The sequence below is a fragment of the Rhineura floridana genome, chromosome 6 (assembly GCF_030035675.1).
Source record: "Rhineura floridana isolate rRhiFlo1 chromosome 6, rRhiFlo1.hap2, whole genome shotgun sequence".
NCBI lineage: Eukaryota > Metazoa > Chordata > Lepidosauria > Squamata > Rhineuridae > Rhineura > Rhineura floridana.
The window spans coordinates 83317306-83341748 of record NC_084485.1 but is presented as its reverse complement, the minus strand read 5'-3'; the positions used below and the strand labels follow the sequence as shown (position 1 = coordinate 83341748).

The window sequence follows — 24443 nt, the reverse complement described above, 5'->3', positions numbered from 1 at the left end:
TGTCAGCCATTTTTAGTATTAATATTACAGTGTTTGAATATTTTGGAAGCCACCTGAGCTTGAGTATATTTTGAGTAAATTCTCTACTATATTGGGTGGGGATAGAAAATAAAATGTGGGCATGATGAGAAGTGCTGTTCTTGAGGTTGCCTTCCAAAAGGCTTTCCCATCAGGTATTCTACTCTATTTTTAAATCCTTTTATCATTCATTGTTAAGTCCAATTTTTAAAAACTTAAGCCCCCAACTTATATTTTTAAAAAACTGAAAAAAGAAAACATCACCACAAGGCAACCCACAGAAGTTACCAATTTTTTTAAAAAAATACAGTTTGGGGGTAGGGCTTAAGAGGACCACAAATACCTTTTGGGGGGCCAAATGCACCCCATGGGCCACCCTGGTCTATACTGCCTGGGAGCAGTTCTCCAGGGTTTCAGTCAGGGGTCCTTCTCAGCTCTACCTGGAGGTGCCAGGGATTGGACCAGGGATCTTTTGCATGCAAGCATGTCACTCTCACATGGTGAGAGGGGAGCCAGGCTCTGGCAACCAAAATGAGCCAAAACCTGGAGTTACAGGCAGATGCAAGCTAATATGCTTTCACCTCTGGCTTCCCTTCGATGCAGCAACAAAGCAATCCTCTTTCCATCCATCCGCTCCCACCACTTCTGAGCTGCTGAGAGAAGATTGGGGCTTATTTGTGCTCAACCTTCTCCAAATCCAGGTTTAGAGATGGAAAGAGAAGCGATCTTTTCCCAACATCATGATGTGTTTGAGACATGAGATCAGGGACAGCACCCCATCCCACGGGGGGAGGGCTAGCAACATTTTTGGGAGTGAATACCAGTAAAAGCCAAAGCTTGTTACCCCCCAATTTTGAAGAGCAGACTATAAAATTATAAAGTGACTGCTGAACTTGCATCAGTAACTAAGCAAAGGTTCTGTCTCCATCTGTTTCTTGAAGGACAGTTGTTTATGGAGAGCCTGCAATCCTTGACACTCTTTGGGGTGACCCCTATTGGTTGCAGCAGGGCTGACTTCAGAACAAACCTGCATTGGGATCATGCTATCAGCATCTTTCAGGCTTGTTTGGGTCTTATCTGGATTAATTTGACACTTGTGACTGCAAGCCTACCCACTTTTTCTAGAGCAGTTCCGCCAATTTCAGGGGGATTATTTGTGCCTTCTTAAGGGCATCGCCTGGCATATCAACTTTCTCTAGGCCTCTTGAAAATTCCAATTTTGTGACACCTTCCGGTTTTATAAAGGATAAAGTGAAGTGTTTTTTTAAAAAAACTAGTCTTTTGTCAAAGTACAATCCCCGTGCATGAACAATCCCTGAATAAAAATTCCCCTTTCACAGATTAGATGATGTGTAAACAGGTGCTGTGGTTCTTTTTGTAATGTGAAAAGCCACAGCATAATGAAAAAATAGAACTTCTTGCAAGAATGTGTGTTGGAGGAGTTATAGAAAACTCTGGATCTCTGAACTGAGCAGTCTCTCCTAGCACCTGAAACTTACAAATTAAGAGGCTTCAAGCAAGAAGGGAAATAAAGATATCTGGAGGGAAACCAATTTATTTGTGGACCAATAACAGTCTGAACACAAAAATATTGTTTTCTGGAGAAGCCTTCATAAAGCTAGGTGAAGTGAGGGAAAACAGAACTGGAGAAAAAAAGGTACAGGACAGGAACAAGAAAACTTGAAATGGAGGAAGAAGCATGCCCCTACACAGGCATGAGGGAAACTGCAGCCACTTTTAACTCAGGGTCCTCTCCGTAGTTTTAATGAGAAGGCCTCTTTTGGAGCATTTTTTGCCACAACATTTAGGATTATGTTGCACAACTAGGAGCTGGTAAATCTAAGTTCTTTATCCAGACAAGGCACAACAAATTCCTCTAGGGTTAGCAGGTAAGGAAGTGACAGATGAGGAATGAAGGCCCTGTATGAACAGCAGGAGGTAACTGCCAAGTCCATATAAAGTCAGTTGCCAGGACTATTCAAATGCTGAGCTAGCAAGCAAGGAAGTAGGACAGCTAAACGTGACTTCCAATAGCAGCAATAGGTACAGGTGAGTCCCACCGATCAGCCTTGGTAGTGGATGAGCAGGACTGGGCTGGTATAAAAGGATTGGACATCAAATTGCTAGGCATCTCACATGGCACACCTTAGTCCTGAGCATAGCTGCACAATTTGCTTTGTTGGGAAACTCCAAAACTAAGGTACTTTCCCCAAGCAATGCAGTCTGAATCAAAAATGGCTTTATTCCTGCTGAAATACAGCAATAACTGGGGCATGGAGCACTTCTTTCGTAGCAGTCAGGCTATGCAATATGTATCTGAATACAGTTTGCTGGGGAACAACTGTGGGAGAGGACTATCGCCTTCAAGTCCTGCATGCAAGCTTCCTGGAGGCTTCTGGCCAACCACTGTGGGAAGCAGAATGCTGTACTAAAAGGACCTTTGGTCTGATGCAGCAGGGCTCAGGGCAAGTAATGGATCACCGCTCCCTGTTTTCCTGCTACATCGTCAGGAACATCTTGGGTCCCTATTGATAAAAAGTGAAAGTAGAAGAGCAATTTAAATAATATAATAATTTAAAAAAAACTCAAGGAGGGATTCACCTAGATCTTTAAATCACAGTTGGGTTGCATCTCCATTCACAGGTGCTATACTCCATGGCTTGTGCTGGGCTGAATTGCCATCAGAGCTGCTTCACTTCTTGTGCAAGAATTCCACAGTGCAGCCCCCAGGAATCCTGGAAAGACCTCCCTTGCAATGGTTAGCCAGAGTTAGTGGCCACTGAATCAAAACCTGTGGAAAGTTCATTTGTCCAGAGCTGTAAGCCTTTGAGCACAAGGTACAATGGAAAGGTCCAGGTGAGGCTGGTTCCAATTCTCAAAATAAGAATGAATAAAAAGGTGTCTTTAAAGAAAAAGTCAGCTGACTCACAACTTTATAGTCATGTGCAAATCAGTACAGCAGCCCCCACATCTTGCAAGGGTTGCTCTTCCCAGTCAGGAACCTTTGAGCCTCCCTTGGCTTGTCAGAATCTGAATAAGACAATTGTCTTCCAGTTGCTTAGTAACTGTAGAGGGAAAGAGGTGTATCCTCCATCATGTCATCCTGTTAGCAAAAGGAAACAAGGGAGACCCTGTTAATTTTTTGCAGACCTGAAGGAACAGGAGTAGGTAAAGGGCATCAAAGCAAGAGAGCACACAGTCCCTTGACCTATACCACCAGTATATGACCTGCCACTCCACTGACACCTTGAAGTAACCCTCTTGCCCCACTAAAGAATCATCATACGTGAAAGAGATGAGCAGCCTCAGATGAGGCAGGTAGATTAGATTTTATGGTGCAATAGCATCTAGGCCATACCCCAGGTGAGACATCCTGATGAGATGGCCCACAGCTTGAGTGCCCATTAAACTTGAAGTGGGGATCAAATATATGCCACTCTGACGGGGGGGGGGGGAATCCATGGTGCCAGTTTCAAGTCTTTCTCAAACAATAGCCCCATGTGATCTGGAACAGCTTTGGGGATGCCCTGTATCCAAGGTCAAGGATCTAATTGAAGGCACTCCCCTCCCATTTAATCGTTCACAAACAGTTACACTATGAGCACTATGGATCCTGTCTCCTTTTCAAACACATTCTCATCATGACCCTTGAATGATGCCTTTATGAACCCTATGTTCCAGAGGAGGGTTCTCAAGGCAGAGCAAGGGTTTCTGCTTAGGTAAAAGGCTGTAACCCAGTGGTGGAGCATCTGCTTTGCATACAGAAGGCCCCAGAGTTCATTCCTCTCCAGGTAGGGCTGGGAGGGACCCTAGTTTGAGACCCTGGAGAGCCCTTGTGAGTCAATGCTGACAATACTGGGCAATACTGATCAACGGTCTGACTCAGTGTAAGGCAGCTTCCTATTTTCTAATAAGAAAGAAAAACAAGACTGAAGAGAAGAGCCTGTAAAGTCAGGATTAGAGACCCAACCAGTGAGGATTAATTGTGAGCACTGACCATAGGCAAATCCTGGAGTCGCCGGAACTGTAGCCGACCATTGCGCTGCCGGTACCTCAAGAACCCCATAAGAGCCAGGATCCCCACTGTTACAACAAAGATGAAGATGACAGCAATCACCAGGGGGTCCTCACCTACTGGGTTGACCTCTGGCATACTAGGCAAATCTGCAGGAAAGAAAAAGTCAGGCCATGAAACACAGATTATTACCCCGGTGCTAGAATGGCAAATCCATACATCTACCAGCCATTTCAGAAGATCAAGCTTGTTCTGCCGCAAAAGCATTTTTATATATCTTCTTCCCTGACTTTCCCTGATATCTATCTAGTTCCCAAGCCTGTTCTGTCCTTGCTGTTCCCTGGATGGGATAAGGGCTCCAAGTGTGTACCTTCACCAGCTTCTCCCACATCCACTACAGAAGTCTTCTGCACATGGTTAGCTGGCTGCTTTGTTTCCAGTAATGTGTGGGATGTGCGTGTGGAGGAGACAACAACTGGTGTTAATGTGGTAGTGCTAGATGCATTCAGTGCGAGTGCTCTTCTGTCAGTATCAGTCATATTTGGAGCCGATGTGGATTCAGAACTGTTCTCCACTGCAATGGCTTCATGGTCTGTCACTGACATTGTTTCTGGTCTCCTTTTTGTAGGCTCCAAGGTGGTAAGTGTGGAAGATTCTGGCTGGGAAGTAACTGTTGGTCCTGCAGAGAAAAAGAGAATCCTGGTTCAGGAATAAATGAGAGAAGAATCCAGCATGGTCAGTTCTTCTCTTACTATAGTTCTACCACATGGGTAGAGCAGGCTGCAGAATTCAGTATACCAAGATGGTAAAAAGATGCACTTCAATGGCTGACACACACTAATGGACACTCATAGACCTTTGCCGTTGTTTGGGTTATAATAGCAAGCTTTCTAATACATGTGCTGTGTAGAATATATTTGTTCTTGGATCCCTCTGCTAGCTCAGTACACAGTGGGACCTGGATAATTTATTCAGATGGGAGAATTTGAGCTTTCTGATTGTAGAGATTGGAAATCTAGACACATATGAACCCTAACTAACCTCCATAAAATAATTAGCAGAAAGAGGGTTCTTACTGAAACCTTAGGAACCAAATATTTAGTTCCAAAGAGACATAAATTCCATCAGACAAACCATTGTTTAGGAGTCAGAAATTAGCTGTTTTATCAGGTGGCTCTAGGTGGGAGGTGAACTACCACAGTTAACTCTATATAGGCCAAGGAAGTTCAAAGGCAAGCCCCACTGCATGGTGCATGTCAATATGTGCTTTGCATCTTCAGTTTCTGGTGCATCAGATACAGAGCTTCCCACCTCCCACTGTCACCAATGGATTCCCTCAGATAAACTGTTCTTTAACCTGAAACAATCAAAACTAGCAAAAAAGTAGTCAAAGAAATACTTATATTCGTATGGAGACCAAGACCTCCAGTATGCAATGTTTCCTGCCAATCACTTGCAACGCTGCAGTACTGCTTGCTGTGGTGTTCTCATTCTTTGAAGGATGGTGAACATGACTTCACTTCCCCTATTTTTGCAGTTTACAGAGTGCTTCTAATATAGTGGCACACGTATTGCCTTATTAAACATGGCTTTAAAAATGACCAGATCTACCACCCCATCCAGGGGAGCCTCTGTTGTGGATTTACTCTCATACAACTTGTCCCTTTGACCCAGGCTAAGCTTTTTACAGCAGGCTTCAGTCACTGTTAAGTCTTCCCCTCCCTTTGCAGAATTTTCGAGTGAAAAGCTGAACAGCCATTCCTACTAGAAAAAAACAATGGATTGTGTGTGGAGCCAGTCACGAACAGCATTTGCCATTACAAACAGAACAGAATGAATAATAAGCTTGCAAGAGTTCCTCTGCTGGTTACTAAAGATAAGATTTGCAAGACGTCAACTGGAAGCCAGTTAAAATTAAGAGCTAAGATTTACAAACAGAACATAATGAACAGCAGTCACCTATTCAGCAAAAACAATAGAAATCTTATTTGTTACAACGGCGTAACTTTTAATATATTCACTAATAGGCAAAAAAACCCCTTGCAGTTTAAGAATGTACCTACAGCCAACAGATATTTCTATAAAACTTTAAAAAGCAGGGAAATTGGGCAGCTATAGTGAATGCACCAGGGGAGCAGGAGACCTGATCTCCTCTCTAAAGTGAAACAGACACCCTGTTTCCCTCACAGAGCTTCAATCAGAGCAGCTGACTGTTAAACCACTGGCCATTGCAGCTCTGTCAGGGGAATAGAAATCTCCTAACAATTCTCAGCACCCTTCACAAACTACACTTCCCAGGATTCTTTGAGGGAAGCCATGACTGTCTAAAGTGAAATAAAGGTCTGGTGTGGGCATGTCCCCAATTAGCCAAGCCAAACACTGTGAGTCTAGCTTTTAGAACACTGACAGTTGGTTCTTACTTATAATTGACTAAATGCTAAATTTCTTAAATTAACTAAGAATCAGCCAGGCATTTTTTAAAACTTTTAAACTGCAGAAGATGCGATTACAGGTACTCTGTGAACATGGGTGATTTTTATTTTTATTTAATTTTAATTAATTTAATTTTAAATTTTAATTAATTTCAACAAATTATGAGAACTCTGACAGAAAAAAAGTCCAAGAAGGGGTCTGGATTTTTTCCTTTTTTACACGTTGAACTCTCGATTCTCTCTGACTGTTTTGTGTATCACCTTGAAAATAGAGGGTTGTTAAGCAAGTATTTCAGCAAGCATATAGTTCAGGACTATACGTTTTGTAAGGTTTTGTTTTGAAATGAAGTTATGAGAAGCATCAGAATGGCATGGGGGTATTTTCAATTTAACATTGTGGAATGCAAAAAATCCATGCTGGCTATAGTATACAGCCACTCTTGTGGCTGTATACTATGGTACAAGGGAAATGCTGAGGTGTCTGATTTTTCTTGCTCCATTTATTGCTTGGCACAAACCCAGCTCTGCCTACCTTCCCACTTCCATGTTTTAACAAAGAATTGCAGGAGTTTCAAAATGTCTTAAAGTTCACATGTGGGAATGAACAAAATGCAGTGTTGCTACAGAGTTATATTTAACGTTTTTGCTCAAAAACTGAAGGAGGCAGATTTTTTAAGCCTGCCTAGGCCACAGAAATGTCTAGTTATGATCCTAAGCACTTGGAAGTTTAGTTCAGATGTTGTTTTACTCCCCCCCCTCCTGATTTTGGCAGGTGTGGGATCAGGTACTATAGCCACAAAACCTTCTCAGATGTTCCACCGAAGAGTTAATTGTGAGAATTCCACCCAAGTTGCTTGAGGATTAAACTACAATCCATGGGAAATGGCTGAATGACTACCAAATCTTACCTCGTGTGTCCTTCGATTTAGAGGGCTCTGTACCCATGACGACTGTGCTGGAAATAACCCAGGATGTGGTATTGATGGGTTCAGAATAATCCAGGCTGGTCTGGTTTACTTCCACCACGTTTGCAGCTGGAGTAGGCAATGAACGGTCATCACCACTACTATTGGTGACAAGCGTTGTGTTCTGTAGTCTTGCTGTGGTATACAAGGAGCCATGTGTGGTAGGGGCCAGAGGTTCATGTGGAACTGAGCTACTGGCATTTAATTGTGAAGCAAAGGTGGCATTGCCATCCACACTTGTGACAGTAGGGGCAACTTTCCGGTTGCTGAAGCTGCCAGCCTCAGTGTGGGGGAATATGAAGTGTGACACAGTACTGGATGGAGTTGATGACAAATTCTGCCCAACTCCTAGTGCAAGAAAAACAAACAGAGGAAAGTTAAGACCACTGGCCTCCTTTACAAAACATGTCCAGAAGGTCAGCTGCATCCAGCAACAGGAAATGAGAGGGAATGGGAAGGAACAGAGTCCACAGGGCAAATCATATACAATTACAGGGTGGGGTGGGGAGGCAGCTCCTCTTCTGCTAGTCATCTCCTCCTTTAGTCACACTACAGCCATCTTGTTCTCTGCAGAATGGAAATGATTTCCTCCAAACCTCATCCCACTCCCCAAACACATAAAGTGTGACAAATTAGGGCTTCCTACTGCAGTAAAGGTGTATACGGCTAGTGATGATCACTGCTGGCTATCAGGTCAGAGAGAAAAATCAGTATCAAGCCACGGATTTGAAAGAGCACTATTTCCCCCACAATATAACACATGGAGCTATGTGGACAAACATTTCTGATGGTCCCTCTCCCCTTGCAAAGTATAAAAACAAAAGAGAAAAGACATAAATATAGCAGGCTAGGGTTGAAAACTAACCTCTCTGGGGACAGGTATACATGTCTTCATGATCCCAAAGTTAAAGATAATTTGAGAAGCCCATGTTCTTCTGCCACAACGAATCATCTATACTAATAGCGAACTCATTATCCAAGTACCAATCCTTGTGTAGCCAAAATGGAAACATCCATGCACAAGAGAGATATCAGCAGGCTTGGAGGTGAACCTCAAAGTTAGCAGAAGTGCAGTATATTTATGAGAGAAAATCCCTAACTGAAGGAATTAGAACAGTGGGCATAGAGAGGTCTTATTATCTATACAGAAAAATGTAGAAGATGCTCAGAGTGGAGAAAGGACCTCCTGTGACCAAGGTCTAGTGAACAAGGTCTAACAAACAAAAGAGACAGTTAAGGGTGGAAAGGAAAGAAGTCACACACTTGCTCACACAGTAAAGTAGGAGTTAAAATGGAACTCCCATGCTCCATCCAGTGCCACAAACCACAGAATTACAGTTTCTCCATGACTCTTTACTAGTTATATTTCAGTCTTTGATCTCTGCTGAGGCAGCTGTTCCTAGCAGACCTGTTGCTGAAAGAACTATACCACACAAGCACAACTGGACTGGCTTCTTCATCCAAACACAACACATACACAGCATGCTCAGGGTAATGACTCATGACAAAACATCATGCCAATTCTCAGTCGCATGTCTACATTTTTCTCTGTCTGCGGAATATGGTGTGTACATGAAGGCTTCTGTTCGGAGACAGTCCCTCAATACCGTTTTTTCTTGAATTTAAACTTTTACGTATATTCATTTGAGTGAACCAACACACACATTCTGGGGGAGGGAAGAGAACAGCATTAACCACTAGCCATTCTGACTTGAGGCTTGATTCTCTTCTATGGCACAGAAGGAACAAAAGGATCCCTGTCTTGTTCTTTGATGCCTTGCTGTTACTGAGACACTTAGCTAGTTCTGCTTGCTACAATGCCTTGAGCAACATGTGTCTGACATGGGCTTGGTAGCTGTTAAGTTTGTCAGGTTTCCGTGGTACACCCTTCTAAAAGGCGCTTGTGCCCAACATAGTAGCTTCATCTCTAAACTTCATGTCTAAGCAGCTACCAAAAGGCACCAAGAATAGAAAGAATAACAAATCCTGCCCGTTCACTGTCTTGATAATCCCACACTCCCCGTCTCTGGCTCATTTAGCAAATCTCAGTGGTTTAGCATGAGAAAAACTGGTTTTCACTGTGTGTCAAGTAACTAGTTTGCTCAGTTTTAATTTGCAAGGCATCCATGTGGGGGAATTTCAATGGAAATTTACTCTGTTCAAACAGCTAGAATGCATAGAAATCTTGTGGAGCCATGCCCTACAGGTATTTACAGTGGATGACAGAACACTGGATTGTCCACCCTAGAGATCAGCAAAAGCAAGTTCTCACCATTCTATGGATGTTTGCATCTTGGCTTCCCTGGGTAGGCAGCTTTGGGGTGTGTGTGTATTTATTTATTAAATTTATATCCTGCCCTTCCTCCCAGAAGGAGCCCAAGGTGGAAAACAAAAACACTAAAAGCACTCTAAAACATCTTAAAAAACACTTTAAAACATATTAAAACAAAACATCTTAAAAAAAATCTTTAAAAACATCTCAAAAAGCAATTAAGAAGACAATTTTCATCCTTCAACTGCAGGTACATTGTGCTCAGAATACAAAGGAGTTACGAAAGGGAACATACCTTTTGCAACTAGAACAAAGTGGAGAAATCCATCCTTTTCACTAGCATACAGCAATCATTTGATAAAACTTTATTATGCCCCAGTAGTTGCAGTGGCTTTTTAGACTGAAATGTTAATCTAGACACAAGCAGTTTCCTTCCATTCCAACCACCCAAGGATACAATACTAAGATGCTAGCTCTCTCTCATCCCAAAGTGTGCACATCTGCAGTTATATCACACAGTATGAATTGTATAATCTGTCTGTGGTTTCTCCATCATTCTGATAATGCCAATTTACAATTTTATTTTTTTTTAAAAAATGGCAGAAAAGATGACCCTGACAAAGATGTGAGCAGTTTCCACAAGACTTAGAAGCCAGAAGTGGGCTTGAGTGGAGTTTCCCATAGTCAGGGATGGGTGTTCTGCCTCTCACACAATTCCTCATTTCTGTTCTGGACCTCAATTCCATTCTCCTTGTGGCTCCTGAAGCTAAACATCCCACCTCCCCTCAACACTGTCATGCGTGCATGTGTGTGTGTGTGTGTGTATGTGTGTGTGTAGAAGTAGTTGTAACCGCCCTTCATCAACCTGATGCTCTTCAGATTTTTGGTCTACAACTCCCATCAGCCCTATTCAACTAGGGCTGATGGTAACTGTAGTCCAGAACATCTGAAGAGAACCAGGTTAGCGAAGGCTGCCATAAACAATCAAAACACCAAAGTTATATGCCAGAATACAGCAAGCATATACAGTATCACACATACACCTATTTTTATTGGATGTGCAGGATTCTACACTAAACATTCAAGGACCCTGATTACATATTTTCTTTGCAGCGTGCAAAAAAAGAAAAAGATTTTCTGTAGTTTATTGCCTACTTGGGCCTTTGGAGCCTGACCAATCCAGGATTCTGAAGAACTATTTGCTGATCTTAAGCCTTAAGACTGGGACATAGTCAGCTCATGCAAATGCAGCAGATGGAAGCAGAGCACAGGCGCTGGGGAAAGGCCATCTCTTCTTGCCAAGTGTAACTAATAATTATGAGATAAATTAAACCTTCAGCAGCAGGAATGAGGAAAAATCATAGAAAAGTGGTAACCTTAAAGATTGCCAACAGGAAACCCAATCGGTACTATTTCCACATTCACACCTAGAAGCTTCTGGTTCCAGTACCCAATGCTCCTGCCTGGATTTAAGGAGTTCTAAGTGCTTCCAGTGAGGGTGTATTGAGAACAAGTGGGGCACAGAGTCTGGCTAAGGGTGGAACTAAACATTACAAGACATTTGGCATCTCTTAAAATAGCAGCTTCATACTGAAACCCATCCTGTAACATGTAATATTTTAATTTTATTTTGAAATTTTGCACCCCAATGTGTAGTTTTCCCAAAAAACCAGAAGGTGGCTTTCATCATTAATGCAACTCACACCATGTCCTCATGTCATTATGTCACGTGCTTCCCTACTCACATTGAAGAATGATACAGTGAGGAAAACAGCAAAATGGCAGATCTTGGGATAAACTGAACTAGACGATATGGGATGGGATTGGTGGATTTGACACTAAAAATGGCAGCCTTACATTTCTTGTAATGTTTAGTTTCATCTTATGGCCTTCTTAGTATTAATTCTAAAACATAGTACCACTACAGGATGTACTACTCCTAGGAAACACACTGGAATGAGTTCTCTTTTCTAACGAAGAATGGCCTAACACAGGGTCTTGGTAATAGAAGTATAAAGGCATGGAGGAAAAATCTGAATGAACACCTTCCTCCAAAGCCTCCTGTATCATACCTTGGTACTGTTGTTAAACCATGCCAGATGGGATCGTCCCTGGCCCACAGAATGAGCCCTTGGGAACCAGTAGTGTAGTGGCAAGTTCAGAAGTACAGGGTCCCTTCATGAAAGCCATGCCACACCCCCTTGCTTGCTTGTTCATCATCATCATCTTCACACTCCTCAGTTCTTCCCACACATGCCTTCTCCCAAAACAACAGAGGTCCCTAGAAGCCAATCACTATGAAAGGGGGAGTGTGCTAGCATACTGAGAAGAGTCTTCTCAGTGGCTGGCTCACTTCCTTTCACTTTAACTTGCTCTGATCTTCAGGAAAGGACAAGGAAGCAAGTTAGAAGATTCTTCTCATGGCTAACACATTCCCTTTTCATGCTGACTGGCTTGCAATGTGTTGGAGACATAGGAACCCTGCTGGGACCCTGCTCCCAAAAAAGTAAGGGGTTTAACACCCCTGTTGGGAACAGACAGCTGTGACTGGCAGAACTTAACCCTTTTGTCTTAACTGGAAGTCCATTGGGACTTATCCCCCAATTACTAAGATGCAAGAGTCAGAGGCTAAAAGAGAAAGCTAATGACAGAAAATATTTGTTCATGCAAACCAGCAGAACAGGCATCTTTTTAACAACGAGGTCTAGATAACTAACTGTCATTAGGGTGCTTCCACACAAACAAGCTTGTGAGTGATCAACAGACTGGATCAGAGCACCAGTAACTCTCACAAGTCACATGCTCAGGAGGGTGATCTCTCATCCTATTGCTGTAATCTATTTAAGCCAGGTCACACAGAACCAAAAAACATGTTTTGCCACTACATGAACGAAATAGGGCAAGCCTCAGTATGGGATGCTCTCCGCTCCCTTTCAAATGCCAAGAGGAGGAGGTTGGAAGCTTTTGCTTCTGACTTTTTATACAAACCACAGTTCCAAGTTTGGACCTAATGGGAAACTGTAGTCTGTTTAAAATTAGAAGCAGAAGCTTCCAATTTCCTCACAGCCACAAAAAAAGAGGTGAGGGGGGAGTACATAAGGCTCACCACAACTTGTTCTTGTAACAGGAAACCATGGCTTCCTGTTATGTCTGAATAGGGCCTAAAAATACACAGTTACCTTCACAGCAATGTAGTGATGTTAGTTCTAAACATTCCCTTCCTGTCTGCAAGCTACTGTCAATCACTTCATCAACATGCAGAAGAATTTGAGCTACTGGTCAAATACGGCCTATCTTGGACTACAAAAAAGAGCAGTTAATCATTTAACTTTGCCCATGATAAGAAAGAAACATGGCAATTTCTCTCAAAGATTCCCTGGTCATTGAAGCAGGCCATTCCTTTCTCCTGCTTTGACACATAATAGTCATTACGGAACAGACTGCAAAGTTCATACAGTAGAAGTGATAAGCATGTGTTCCATAAGAAGGTCCAGACAGACAAGTGGCTGGTCAAATAACAAACCTAGACCTAGGGACTAAAACTAGGGCTAAAAGCTCAGCTGATTAAATCAATTCAAGATCTGTGAGCAGATTTTTTTTAAAGTATCCCACTTAAACGTGCAATTCTAGATGAAATGGTCAACTGGCTGCTTATTTTACAGTCTGAAAAGGCTGTCACTGGTGCAGCCAACTCACTTCCTCATTGAAGCTATCAAGGTGGAATCTGCTGTGCAACCAAGGCAGGGGCAAATACTATTCTTTTCCTGAGTTAAAGGAACTATCCTGCCTGCTGCCAAGAGCATCCAACTGTGGCTAAAGTGAGAGTATCACACCCTGCTTCTGCTGCCTCTATCACTGCTGCTGCTGCGCTGCTGCTCCTGCTATCTCTGTTGCTCACCTAAATTTTTGATGTTCTAATTCCATTTTGAAAGGAAGGCCAAGATGTTTCAGCCCAGGTTTCTTTTCCTATAATGGCATTTGGAATGGCCTTGGAGCTCTTGGTAGCAATGGGCAGCTCTGTGGCTGAAGCAGGACCTTGCTGGAGCTGGAGTCATCATGCTTGGCAGCACTAGGGTTGGTGATGGAGATTTGTCCCTTTCTGAGTATGTGTATCTTGGATATGTAAGCTTTGTGTGTTCATTATGTGTGGGAGGGTGGTGGAGCTCGTGTCTGCATGCACTTAAGAAAACAAGAAGAGCCTGTTGGATCATGCCCGTGGCCCATCTATTCCAGCATCCTGTTCTCACAGTAGCCAACAGCGCTCTCACCTCCTATGATTTCCACAACCGGTATTCAGAAGCATACTGCCTCCAACAGTGGAAACAGAAAGCAGCCATTTTGGCTAGTCACCTTTGATAGCTTTATCCTCCATGAATTCGTCTAATCCTCTTTTGAAGCCATCACTACTTCTTGTGGGAGAATGCTTCCAAGAAGGCTGTGTAGCTGCAATTCTTGTCTGCAGATTTCCTTGGGCTTAAGCTGATTGGGACTTATTTCTGAGCAAACTTGTCCCGTTGATGTCAAGGGCCTTTCACCCAAGGAAATCAACAGATAAAAATTGCAGCCTTGTAAAATGTATGCATATACAAATTTAGTCAACTGATTGAAAGCCCAAGCTGAAACCCACTTGATTTTTCAAAAAACAAATCACCTTAGGTCAATTCATAATGTGAGTTTTATTTGATTAATCAAATTGATTACATTTTCAGAGGGTTTCACAGAGTGGAAACCATAGCTGAAATTCATATTCAGCCCATGAACTCTCGAGATGGCCAGAAGAAACTGCTGCTTAGGTTACCTCCTTCTGTTAAAATGGGGTGGGGTGGGGAGATTGTGATTGCAAAACAGGAGGACAGAAAAGAACTTAAGTTTACTTTAGCAATATAGTCCACTCTCCCACCGAGACCCTTTTAATACTGAGGATTTATACAGCGCTATAGAATGTTGCAAGTGCTTCATATATATTATTTTTGTAACCTATGGACCAGAGATGAGAGATACTAACCTACCCCACAAGGTTGCTGAGAGGAGAAAGGTGAGCGAAGCGTCATGTACGCCACCTTGAGCTCCTTGTAGGAAAGATGGGATATATATGTAATATATAATTTATACAAAAGCCCTGTAAGGTAGGTATTATACCTATATGGCAGATGGTGAATCTGAAAACGAGAGACAATAGATTGTGTAAGTATACAGTGAATCTGTGACCAAGGTCAACAAGGGACTTTCTGTCTCCCAGCATACAGGGTTTTATTCAACTATGTCCTACTCAGAGCAGACCTATTGAAATTACTGAACCTAATTTAGTCACAACCATTCACTTCAATGGGTCTACTCTGAGTAAGACTAGTATTGAATGCCACCCATTGTCTTTTAAGCCAATAATAAATGGTAAAATTTCTGGCCAATGACTATCAAATGTGTATCCCACTTTTCCTCCAAGTAGCCAAAAGCTGCACACATGGCCATCCTGCATTGGGCAGATAATCAAAGGCAGTTAATAACTTTTATCCTCTTTGTGTATATGACGTATTGCAATAAAGCCCAATACTCCTGCACTATTTTTTTCCTATGCAAAAACATAACAGCAGAGCTTTGCGTCCAACACCTTTAGAACAAAAAAGAGCTTAGTTGCTTGCTAAGGTGTTTCAGAAAGCTGAATGCTCTCATTCATCTTATAGTATGTGTTTATATGAAACTAATTTACTGCAAGTAAGGGACAGGACACTAAAAAATAGATGTATGACCTGGATATGAAATATCTAACTCTGGAAAACAGCAACCTAGAACAGTCCCTTGTCAGCGGCAGTTGATGCGTTCTGTTAAGAAAATTGATGTATGTGTCATATGCACACATCCAGGTCCAAATGCAGACTGTAGGCCTAGAAGTTTTTTGTGAAAATGGAGCAGCTCTCAGTCACCATCTCACATACATGTACTATTTACTAAAAGAAGATTGTCTAATTAGGAGATACTGTTTTGTTTCCCAAAGTCTTCCAGATCAACAAAGCAACAGCCTGTACCCATTACTTGCATTGAGGAGTAACCAGAAGCTTTGGAAGTAACTGGTACCCTTCACATTTCCTAGTCTCTTGCTCTCTGAATTTTCCACACAGAATGAGGTTCTGTTCACATGTGAAATTGTCAGTGAGCCTATTTCTGTTTGTAAGACTGCATAAGGTCTCTTGAACTGAGTGTGTCTTGTTTAATTTTCAAAGCTGGCAAGACCAGCTTTGGGGGGGGGGAACACGGAAACCGGATACCACATGTGCCAGCTGTGTAACACACTGCTCCCAGTGTATCTGTGACCTCAGGGCAATAGAGCAGAGCCTGGATCTGTGACAATCTAAGCTTTATGCTCCTCTGCCAATCAGGGCTCTGCTAGAGACATGCATATGTGCAGCACAAGCAAACACCTACAGCTGCTACACACACACACACACACACAGAGGCATTAAGGAGGGAAGCCAACATTCACAATCCAAAAATACTCTGGAGTTTTATATTTCTGAAAGCCATTGAAAGAAGTGGGCTTCTGCATTTAGCTGGAAAAAGGAACTATTGAACAGTGATTGGTTAGTCAAGAAGACTGAGCTGGCAGGCAAGTTAGATCTCCTGGAACAGTAGGCCTTAAGCAATTCCATAGATAGCCAGTGGCAGCTGGTGCTCTCTAAAACTGGTGGGGCTGCTATGTGATCATGGGAGTGACCAGCAAGGTCACTGGGGTGTGGCCAAGGTCTGGTTTTCTTCCCATTCTCCTGCATTGAAAGATTATGTGGATACTTAAACATTGCAGTGTTACAAATAGAACCAAAAGAAACAGAAAAGTGCCTTATTTTGGTTTAGAAGGGGTCACACTACAAAAAACAGTAACAATTATCGATAGAACAAAATGAGCATTTATATATGTATAAATGTAATGCAGCGGCGTCACTAGCGGGAGTGCGGGGGGGTGCGGACCTCCGGCACGTGCCCTCTCAGGTGCATGGACGGGGGTGGCTGGCCCTGTGCGCGCGCGCACTCACCACGCGCTCCAGGGTGCCTGCTTTCGGTCTCATCTGCCCGCCCGCCTCCGAGGAGGAGTTGGCTGCTCCGACGCCGACCCGGAGCACTTCTCGGCTCCGCAATGGTGCGGGGTGGGGCGGCTCTGGGTGTTACCCCCCTCAAGGTGTCACCCGGGTACGGTCCGCACCCTCCGCACCCTGGTAGTGACGCCCCTGATGCAATGGTTAGAGCATTGGACTAGGATCTCAAAGATCCCCACTCAGTCACAAACAACACTAGAAACGTCTTTTAAACAACTCACTCCTTCTGCCTCTAGTACGTAGGGACAAAGAGAACTTTTACAATAGTTATTGTATAGAAATAGAAGACAAGAAAAAAGGTAGAACAAGAGCCTTATTCCAAAAGATTAGAGAAATTAAAGGGAAATTTAAACCAAGAGTAAGTTTGAATAATAAATTTAAACCAAGAGTAGGTTTGAATAATTAACAGGGGAACACACTGACTGACTGAGATGAAATAAAAGGAAGATGGAAGCAATACACTGAAGAACTATGTCAGAGAGAGATGCAAGGATGACAAATTCATTCACAGAGGAACCGTATGGTGAAGAACCAGAACTTTTAGAATGCGAGGTGAAAGCTGCTCTTAAAATACTTGGAAGAAAAAAATCACCAGGAACAGATGGCATTTGCTACAAGTTACCAAGACTGAATCTATCCAAATGTTGACAAAAATGGAAAACTAAACAATGGCTCACAGACTATTATCAAACTATTGCCTTAATATCCCATGCAAGTAAAGTAATGCTCAAGATTCTACAACAAAGGCTCTTACCATATATAGAGTGAGAAATGCCAGATGTCCAAGATGGATTTAGAAAAGGAAGAGGTACCAGAGATCATATCGCAAACATATGTCGGATAATGGACCGCACCAAGGAATTTCAGAAAAAAATCACCCTCTGCTTTATAGACGACAACAAAGTCTTTGATTCTGCAGAACATGAAAAACTATGGAATGCTTTAAAAGAAATAGGGGTGCCACAGCATCTGATTGTCCTGATGTGCAACTTATACTCTGGACAAGAGGTTACTGCAAGGACAAAATATGGAGAAACCGACTGGTTCCCAATCGGAAAGGGTGTGAGACAGGGGTGTATTTTATCACCCTATTTGTTTAATCTATACGCAGAACATATCATACGGAAAGCAGGATTGGACCAAGATGAAGGAGGTGTGAAAATTGGAGAGAGAAATATAAATAATTTAAGACATGCAGATGATACCATACTACTAGCAGAAACCAGTAATGATTTGAAATGAATGCTGATGAAAGTTAAAGAGGAAAGCACAAAAGCAGGACTACAGCTGAACGTCAAGACGACTAAAGTAATGACAACGGAAGATTTATGTAACTTTACAGTTGACAATGAGGACACTGAACTGGTCAAGGATTATCAATACCATGGAACAGTCATTAACCAAAATGGAGACAATAGTCAAGAAATCAGAAGAAGGCTAGGACTGGGGAGGGCAGCTATGACAGAACTAGAAAAGGTCCTCAAATGCAAAGATGTATCACTGAACACCAAAGTCAGGATCATTCAGACCATGGTATTCCCGATTTCTATGTATGGATGTGAAAGTTGGACAGTGAAAAAAGCAGATAAGAGAAAAATCAACTCATTTGAAACGTGGTGTTGGAGGAGAGCTTTGTGCATACCATGGACTGCAAAAAAGACAAATAATTGGGTGTTAGAACAAATTAAACCAGAACAAACATTAGAAGCTAAAATGATGAAACTGAGGTTATCATACTTTGGACACACAATGAGAAGATATGATTCACTAGAAAAGACAATAATGCTGGGGAAAACAGAAGGGAGTAGGAGACGACCAAACAAGAGATGGACTAATTCCATAAAGGAAGCCACAGACCTGAACTTACAAGATCTGAACAGGGTGGTTTATAACAGATGCTATTGGAGGTTGCTGATTCATAGGGTTCCCATTAGTCGTAATCGACTTGAAGGCACTTAACAACAACAATTGAATATGAATGTAAGGAACAGAGAACTGACTGGGCTATAGGTTTGGAGGTTTAAGGTGGTTAGGGTGGGCAGTGACCCACACCTGCCCTTAATGAGGGGTCTCCACTGTACACAGCCATTCAGACAGCTCTAGAACTAGATTTACAAGCACTTAAAATATGTAAGTACCACCTGCCTGGTCATCCTTTCAAACAGAAACTGCTTGGGTCTATCTTAGTCATAACTCAGAGATCATTTGAAACGCTTGTTGAGATTGCTTCCTCATAAAGGTCCTGCAAGGCTGACAGAGTTTCCACAGAATACATAACTTCTTATTTTCCCCTACCAGAATTAGCACAACAGGGAGACTTGTAATAAATAACTGGATGATTGATAGCCTTTATTGCTGCCAAACTGGATTTGTTTGGCAAAACTTTGTTCAACTCTGGCTGCGTTTTAGATGCAACGCTAAACCATGGCTTAGCACTATGTGAACAGTGAGTTCTGAGCTTGCATACTCACTTTTACCCCCATGTGTATGGGGGGGATTATTTTGACAGCATTTACTTTCAGTTTCCCAACATCTGTTTCTTGTTGTGTCTGAACTGGGGACTTGGTTTAAATTATGGTTACTTTTAACAAACCAGCTTCATAACTCATAGTTTGAAGCTGACTTGTTTTGAAACAGGTGGTAGTTAGTGATAACCCACAGTTCTGATGCAATTACAACCTTAAATTCTAGGAAACTGAAAGTAAATGCTGCCCAAGACCTCTTCCCTGCTGTGCTGGTCGGGGGAAGAGGGGAGTGTACAAGCCAGAGGCTCACTGCAACTTGTTCAGATTGTGCCAAGCCATGGTTTAGCATTATATCTATGCAAGCTTTTGTCAAGTTTGGGAGTGGGGTGGATGAAGAAGTCTTGCAAATAAGTCTACCAAACTGACTGATAAAAAAATGGCTTGCGGCACACCTGCCAAAATTGGTTATGTGCAATACCTACAGTCTGAAAGAAGAATGTGACAAATTATCTTCCAATTTGGGGGGGAGTGCTTTTTAGGAGCCTTGCAATGAGCAATAATAGCAAATTAAAGCTTCTTTTGGCAGCAGTATAACCTCTGATATTAAATGTGATTTCCAGTTTCAATGGGATATTTGTAGGAATATGAATTTCTTAGTGATAGATCTGTTTGAAGAATTCCTGTCCTCCCTAGATGTACAAAGGTGGTCAATGAATCAAGTTAGCTTGAGAGCAGATATCAGCAATATGAGGATAATCATAGTGTAGCTCTTGACTACCCCAAGAACCAATATAGGAAGAATCTACTTTATGGCCTAAAATATCTTTGCCTGTATCAGCCTGAGTTCTAGGTTCCCCTTGGGTTATCTTAGCTATAAAGTCCTTTTTGTAAAAGAAAATTAAAGCCATGCAATCTAGCCTATCTTTCACAAAGCAGGAATGCAGCTATAATACTCTTATTTAACAAGTTATTTTAATAAAAAATAAATCAAGGTCATGCATCAGAAAAAAACAGAACAATGGGATTATTTTAACCAATCTCTTACTTCTCCATTTGTTGTTATTGGTGCTGCCACATAAGTTAGTATACATATTGTTTCCAACCTAAGCCTGCCACAAGAAACCTATAAAGCAGGGGTGCAGTTATGAGAGCCAAAAAAGCATATGGGTGAGGAGTCCTGAACTTTCCCCCTTTACCATTTTCTCTCTTCTGTATGATGCTCAAAGTCCTTTTTTTCTCCATCGTCTTGGGTCCAAGACAAGAACTGAGCCCAACCGGGAAAAAGTGTCTGAGGCAATGGGCTGTTGGGAGGTTGGGGGTGAGAGAGAGAATGGTTCAGTTCCTCTAACCCATATGTGTCCCTTTCGCTCTTTAAAACAGATATCTGATTGGGGCAGACCAAGGTTAGAAACACTCACTTTTCTGCTGGTTCCAGTGCATCTCCTCTTCTCTCTTCTGAAAACAGAGGCACAAGATGCTAGTCAAACCCTGCCGCTTTTTGCTGTAAAGCCTGGTGGGAGCAGCTTGAGTGTCTTTTTAAAAAATTCAGCTTCAAAGAGGTTTCACAACTGACCAGCAGATCAACAAATTCCCCCTACAGGTGTTGCTAATGGAAATGCTTTGCAGTAGGGCAACTAGTACGCTCTTAGCCCAAGATTTAAATCAAGCTTTCTGCCAGTTATTCCTATATGCACGCTAGCGTCCTTAAAAAGGAGCAAAACCTTTTGTCTGGGTGTGGTTTGAACCCTGGAGGTTGACTCTAGTTTCTTGAAAAGCACCATCAATAACTCTGAATAAAAGTAAATTGATGATCTCTCAACCACAAACTAAGAACTTATAAAACCAGAGCCTCAACAGGGCCCTGGACTTCTGCCTTAACAGCATCACTGTCTCACCCACTAGGAGCTAATGAATAGCTTCAGCCTTGTCTGCAACAAAGACACCAGCGAAAGGACTAATTGGGCCGGGGAAACTGAGAGACTGGAGGGAGGCAAGGAAGGGAGGGGAGCACATAACAAGAAGCCTCCATCAAACACAGAGATGCTGTGAAAACGAGATCCATCCAAGCAAGCAAGCCTTTGTTTGAGCCTGGGGTAAGACCCAAATCCGTTTTCGAATGCCAACTTTCGAAATGTGAATCAGTACTACGAACAAAAGGCGAGAGTACCTCCGAGTATATGCAGAGTGCATTTCCCTGACTGCTCTCCTGGCTAAGCACCTTAAGGGTTTTGAAATTCCACATCAGAGGGATGTGACTTCTAAAGAGTCTTATACCCTAGAACTTCTTATTTTCTGGGCTCCTGCTGGGAAGAAGGGCGGGATATAAATAAAATAATAAATAATTTTTATAAATCAACAAGTCACAACAGCTTGCAAGTTCCCAATCCATAGCGGATCTCAGGGATAAAGAGGGCCCGCCCAGACACAACAGCGCTGACGCGCACCGTTTCCAGACACCTCTCTAAACTAAGTTCCTGCACTCAAGGGGGGCGAAAAAACCTCCTTGGTGTCCAGGCTGAAACTGGAAGTGAAGCAAGAAAGTCAGTCACAACCGGGAAAGCAGCACGCAGGAAAGCGGTACTCTCTTGGCTCACCAAAAATCTAGCGCACCGGCGTCAAAGAGCAGACGCGACGGCTGCTGGGGAACCAGGCACTCTTTGCGATAGCTTCTCGAGTGCCAGGCGTGCCCTCTCCAGGGAATCTGAAGTGCCCCTTATGGTTTAGGAGACTGGATTTCTCTTCCTCAAGAGCGGTGGATTCCGAGATCCGACCCGTTACAAAAGAAGATGGTAGAAAGCGCTTTCTTGTACCTGGCAGCGGCAGGAAGGCTCCAGCGAGGAAGCAGCAAACGGCGGAGAAGCTGTATAGGGAGCGACCTGTTGTTTCCTCCATGCTGGGCTGGAGCCGAATTGATTGGTTGGCGGTGGCAACGGCGGCAGCGACGGCGAGCGAGCAATCGGTCGGAGGAAGCGCCAAATAAAACAGTACCGAGCATTTACACAGAAGCCCGAGCCGCGTCTTCCAAGCTCAACGTGAGTCAGTGCCACGTAGTTCATTCACAAGTACACACGCGGAACTAATCTGGGCGTGTCAGATATCCTCTCCCCGCTCCACATCTCTCGTAAGGCGGCCAGTGTTCTTGCCTCCCGTCCCCATTCGCCACGGATCTCTCCTGCCACCTTGGAATAGCCCAAGGCACAACCCGTTAGTTGGCCAGAATTTTTGTGGGATGAACGTTTTGATTGGCTGCTTTTGTCAATTTCCTAGCGCAAAGTCTGTGTTATTTCAATTTGTGGGAGCTGCGACGCGTTCATCAGCCCCCGAGCCCGCCCCCGCCGAAGGACCAAACCAGGCCTTGGTCTTCCGGGGTGGGTAGGGAAGATGCTCTCGCATGTATCTGTTCAACATGTCTTTTCATCTACCCAATGCAGGATTAAATGGGGAGCTGACGGGGTGAGTTGGGGTTTAGCTGTGTTTATTTCAAGCCCTTTGACAAAATTAAACAAAATTGGCCTGGTTCTAGCTAGAACAGCCATACTAAGGCGTTCTGGTCGAAGCCTTAAAGTGAGAGGGCGTGAGTGACCCACCCCCAACGTCGCCAAATACAAGGACTGCTTTTCAGAAGCACGTTTGGCAGTTTAGCTGGCTTCAGTGCGCTTCCACCTCTGTTTGTTGAACGCGGAACACATGAGGCCAGGGAAACGCCATCCCTTCTTGCTCCAAAACCTCATAAGTTGCCACTTCAGCACGCTTTCCCTTGAAGTCATCTTCACACAGACTTCAAAACTGATTTGCCATCAACCCCGTTGCCTTTTTTAAGGCTATTAAACTTTACGAAATATTGTGAGTGAGATGTGCTGCGACGTTGTGCCAGTAGGTGGCGATAATAGGGCCTTACCTTGGCCGTGATTTGCCATTAAACCTAAGAACAAGAAGAACCCAGGCCACATCCACACCATACATATATTCCACTATTATTCCACTTTAAACAGTCATGGCTTCCCTCAAAAAATTCTGGTAACTGTAGTTTGTGAAGGGTGCTGCTGCTGAGAGTTGTTAGGAGACCCTCTATTCCCCTCACACAACTACAATTGTCAGGTTAACAGTCAGACCTACTTTCAATTCCAAGAGAACTCTGAAACTAGCTCTGAGAGAAATAAGGGTCTGCTAACAAGGTGGGGGCAGGACTGAAAAATGCAAGTACTAATACCTCAGCCTTTTCTACAGAGAGATTTGCTTTTATATTTTGTTCAGGGGAGGGAGCATTTGGTGGATTCAAACCCCTTTATTCCATCCTCCCATTGCAGACCCTCCCATTGCATTCGCCACTTAAGACACATACCCTGAGACACAGAGGGAATTAAGATAAAGGTTGCTTCTCCTTGCTGACTCAACCAGAAAGTATCTTGATAGGGGATGGAGCTGCATGTGTTAATCAAGTGAGCATGTGCAGTTTTCTAAATTGCCTGGATTCTGCATATGCAGCAGGCAGGCAAAAATTCTTGATTTTCCCAGGATACCTGTGGTGTCCCTCATTGGCTAAGACCAATGGAAGGTGGGAGTAGGCTGATTTCTCACAAAATGGGCAGAAAACTGCCTCCACGTTATGCTTTCTATCTCTTGATCCAAAAGGGCAAATTTGCTTTTTTTAAAATGAAAGCTGGGAATCTGGGCCACTAATGGGCTAAGCTGGCATCAGGTAACATGGATAGAATCCGGGTAAAACCTGGCTAATTGGCAGTATGGCAACCCTACTTAAAGAGGAGCATGCTAGGCACTAAGAAGAGTCTTTTCACTTAGTTAACAACATGCTTCCTTGCCCTTTTGTACAGATTGGACCCAGTCAGAATGAAGGGAGGTGACTCAATCACTGAGAAGACTCTTCTCAGTAGCTAACACATGCCTTCCCTTTCATGCTGATTGGCCCCTAGGGTAAACGAGACATGAGCTTCATGACAAGGTACATTGGTCTCCCAAATCCTAGTCCCACACAGCTTCATTTTAGAATTCTTAAAATCAAAATATTTTCCCTAACATTTAGCCCCCAGAGAGAGAGTAAGCGGGGGGGAACCTATTCACACAGCAATTTTATTCTGGTTATATAATTCTGTGAGCGCAGAAGAAACTGTGAATTCTGGGAGTGTGGTGTGACTATCATGAAGGGACCCTGCACTTCTGAATTTGCCACTAT

At 43.1% G+C, this 24443-nt stretch overlaps 2 protein-coding genes across 4 annotated transcripts in view; one reads left to right on the top strand and one right to left on the bottom strand.

Moving 5' to 3' along the window:
* Nucleotides 1–1557: 1557 nt before the first annotated feature.
* LOC133387618 (mucin-5AC-like) lies at nucleotides 1558–22756 on the bottom strand. Of its 3 annotated transcripts, XM_061632777.1 has the most exons (6): nucleotides 22063–22756; nucleotides 20671–20707; nucleotides 7374–7778; nucleotides 4404–4712; nucleotides 4016–4182; nucleotides 1558–3121 (listed from the first exon to the last, which is right to left on the bottom strand). In XM_061632777.1, exons 1-6 carry the CDS (start codon nucleotides 22306–22308, stop codon nucleotides 3077–3079), a joined length of 1209 nt encoding a protein of 402 aa, XP_061488761.1. In that variant the 5' UTR covers nucleotides 22309–22756; the 3' UTR covers nucleotides 1558–3076. The 3 variants fall into 3 exon arrangements, with proteins under 3 accessions (XP_061488761.1, XP_061488762.1, XP_061488763.1); XM_061632778.1 differs by lacking the exon at nucleotides 20671–20707 and having other exon boundaries at nucleotides 22063–22227; XM_061632779.1 differs by lacking the exons at nucleotides 20671–20707; nucleotides 22063–22756 and adding an exon at nucleotides 20449–20509.
* Nucleotides 21655–24443, top strand: part of TESK2 (testis associated actin remodelling kinase 2) — a 106560-nt gene continuing 103771 nt past the window's right edge. Inside the window, exon 1 of the mRNA XM_061632763.1 lies at nucleotides 21655–22284. The gene's annotated coding sequence lies outside the window, so the exon portion shown is untranslated. The remainder of the gene's footprint in view (nucleotides 22285–24443) is intronic.

Bases quoted from the DNA above. Each gene is read 5' to 3' on its own strand.
- LOC133387618 (XM_061632777.1), bottom strand. From the start codon at position 22,308: ATGAACTACGTGGCACTGACTCACGTTGAGCTTGGAAGACGCGGCTCG. The intron at 4,713-7,373 runs GTAAGATTTGGT...TTTTCTCTGCAG, and splicing joins TAAATCGAAGGACACACGAG to GACCAACAGTTACTTCCCAG. The intron at 4,183-4,403 runs GTACACACTTGG...TCTTTCCTGCAG, and splicing joins TGTGGGAGAAGCTGGTGAAG to ATTTGCCTAGTATGCCAGAG.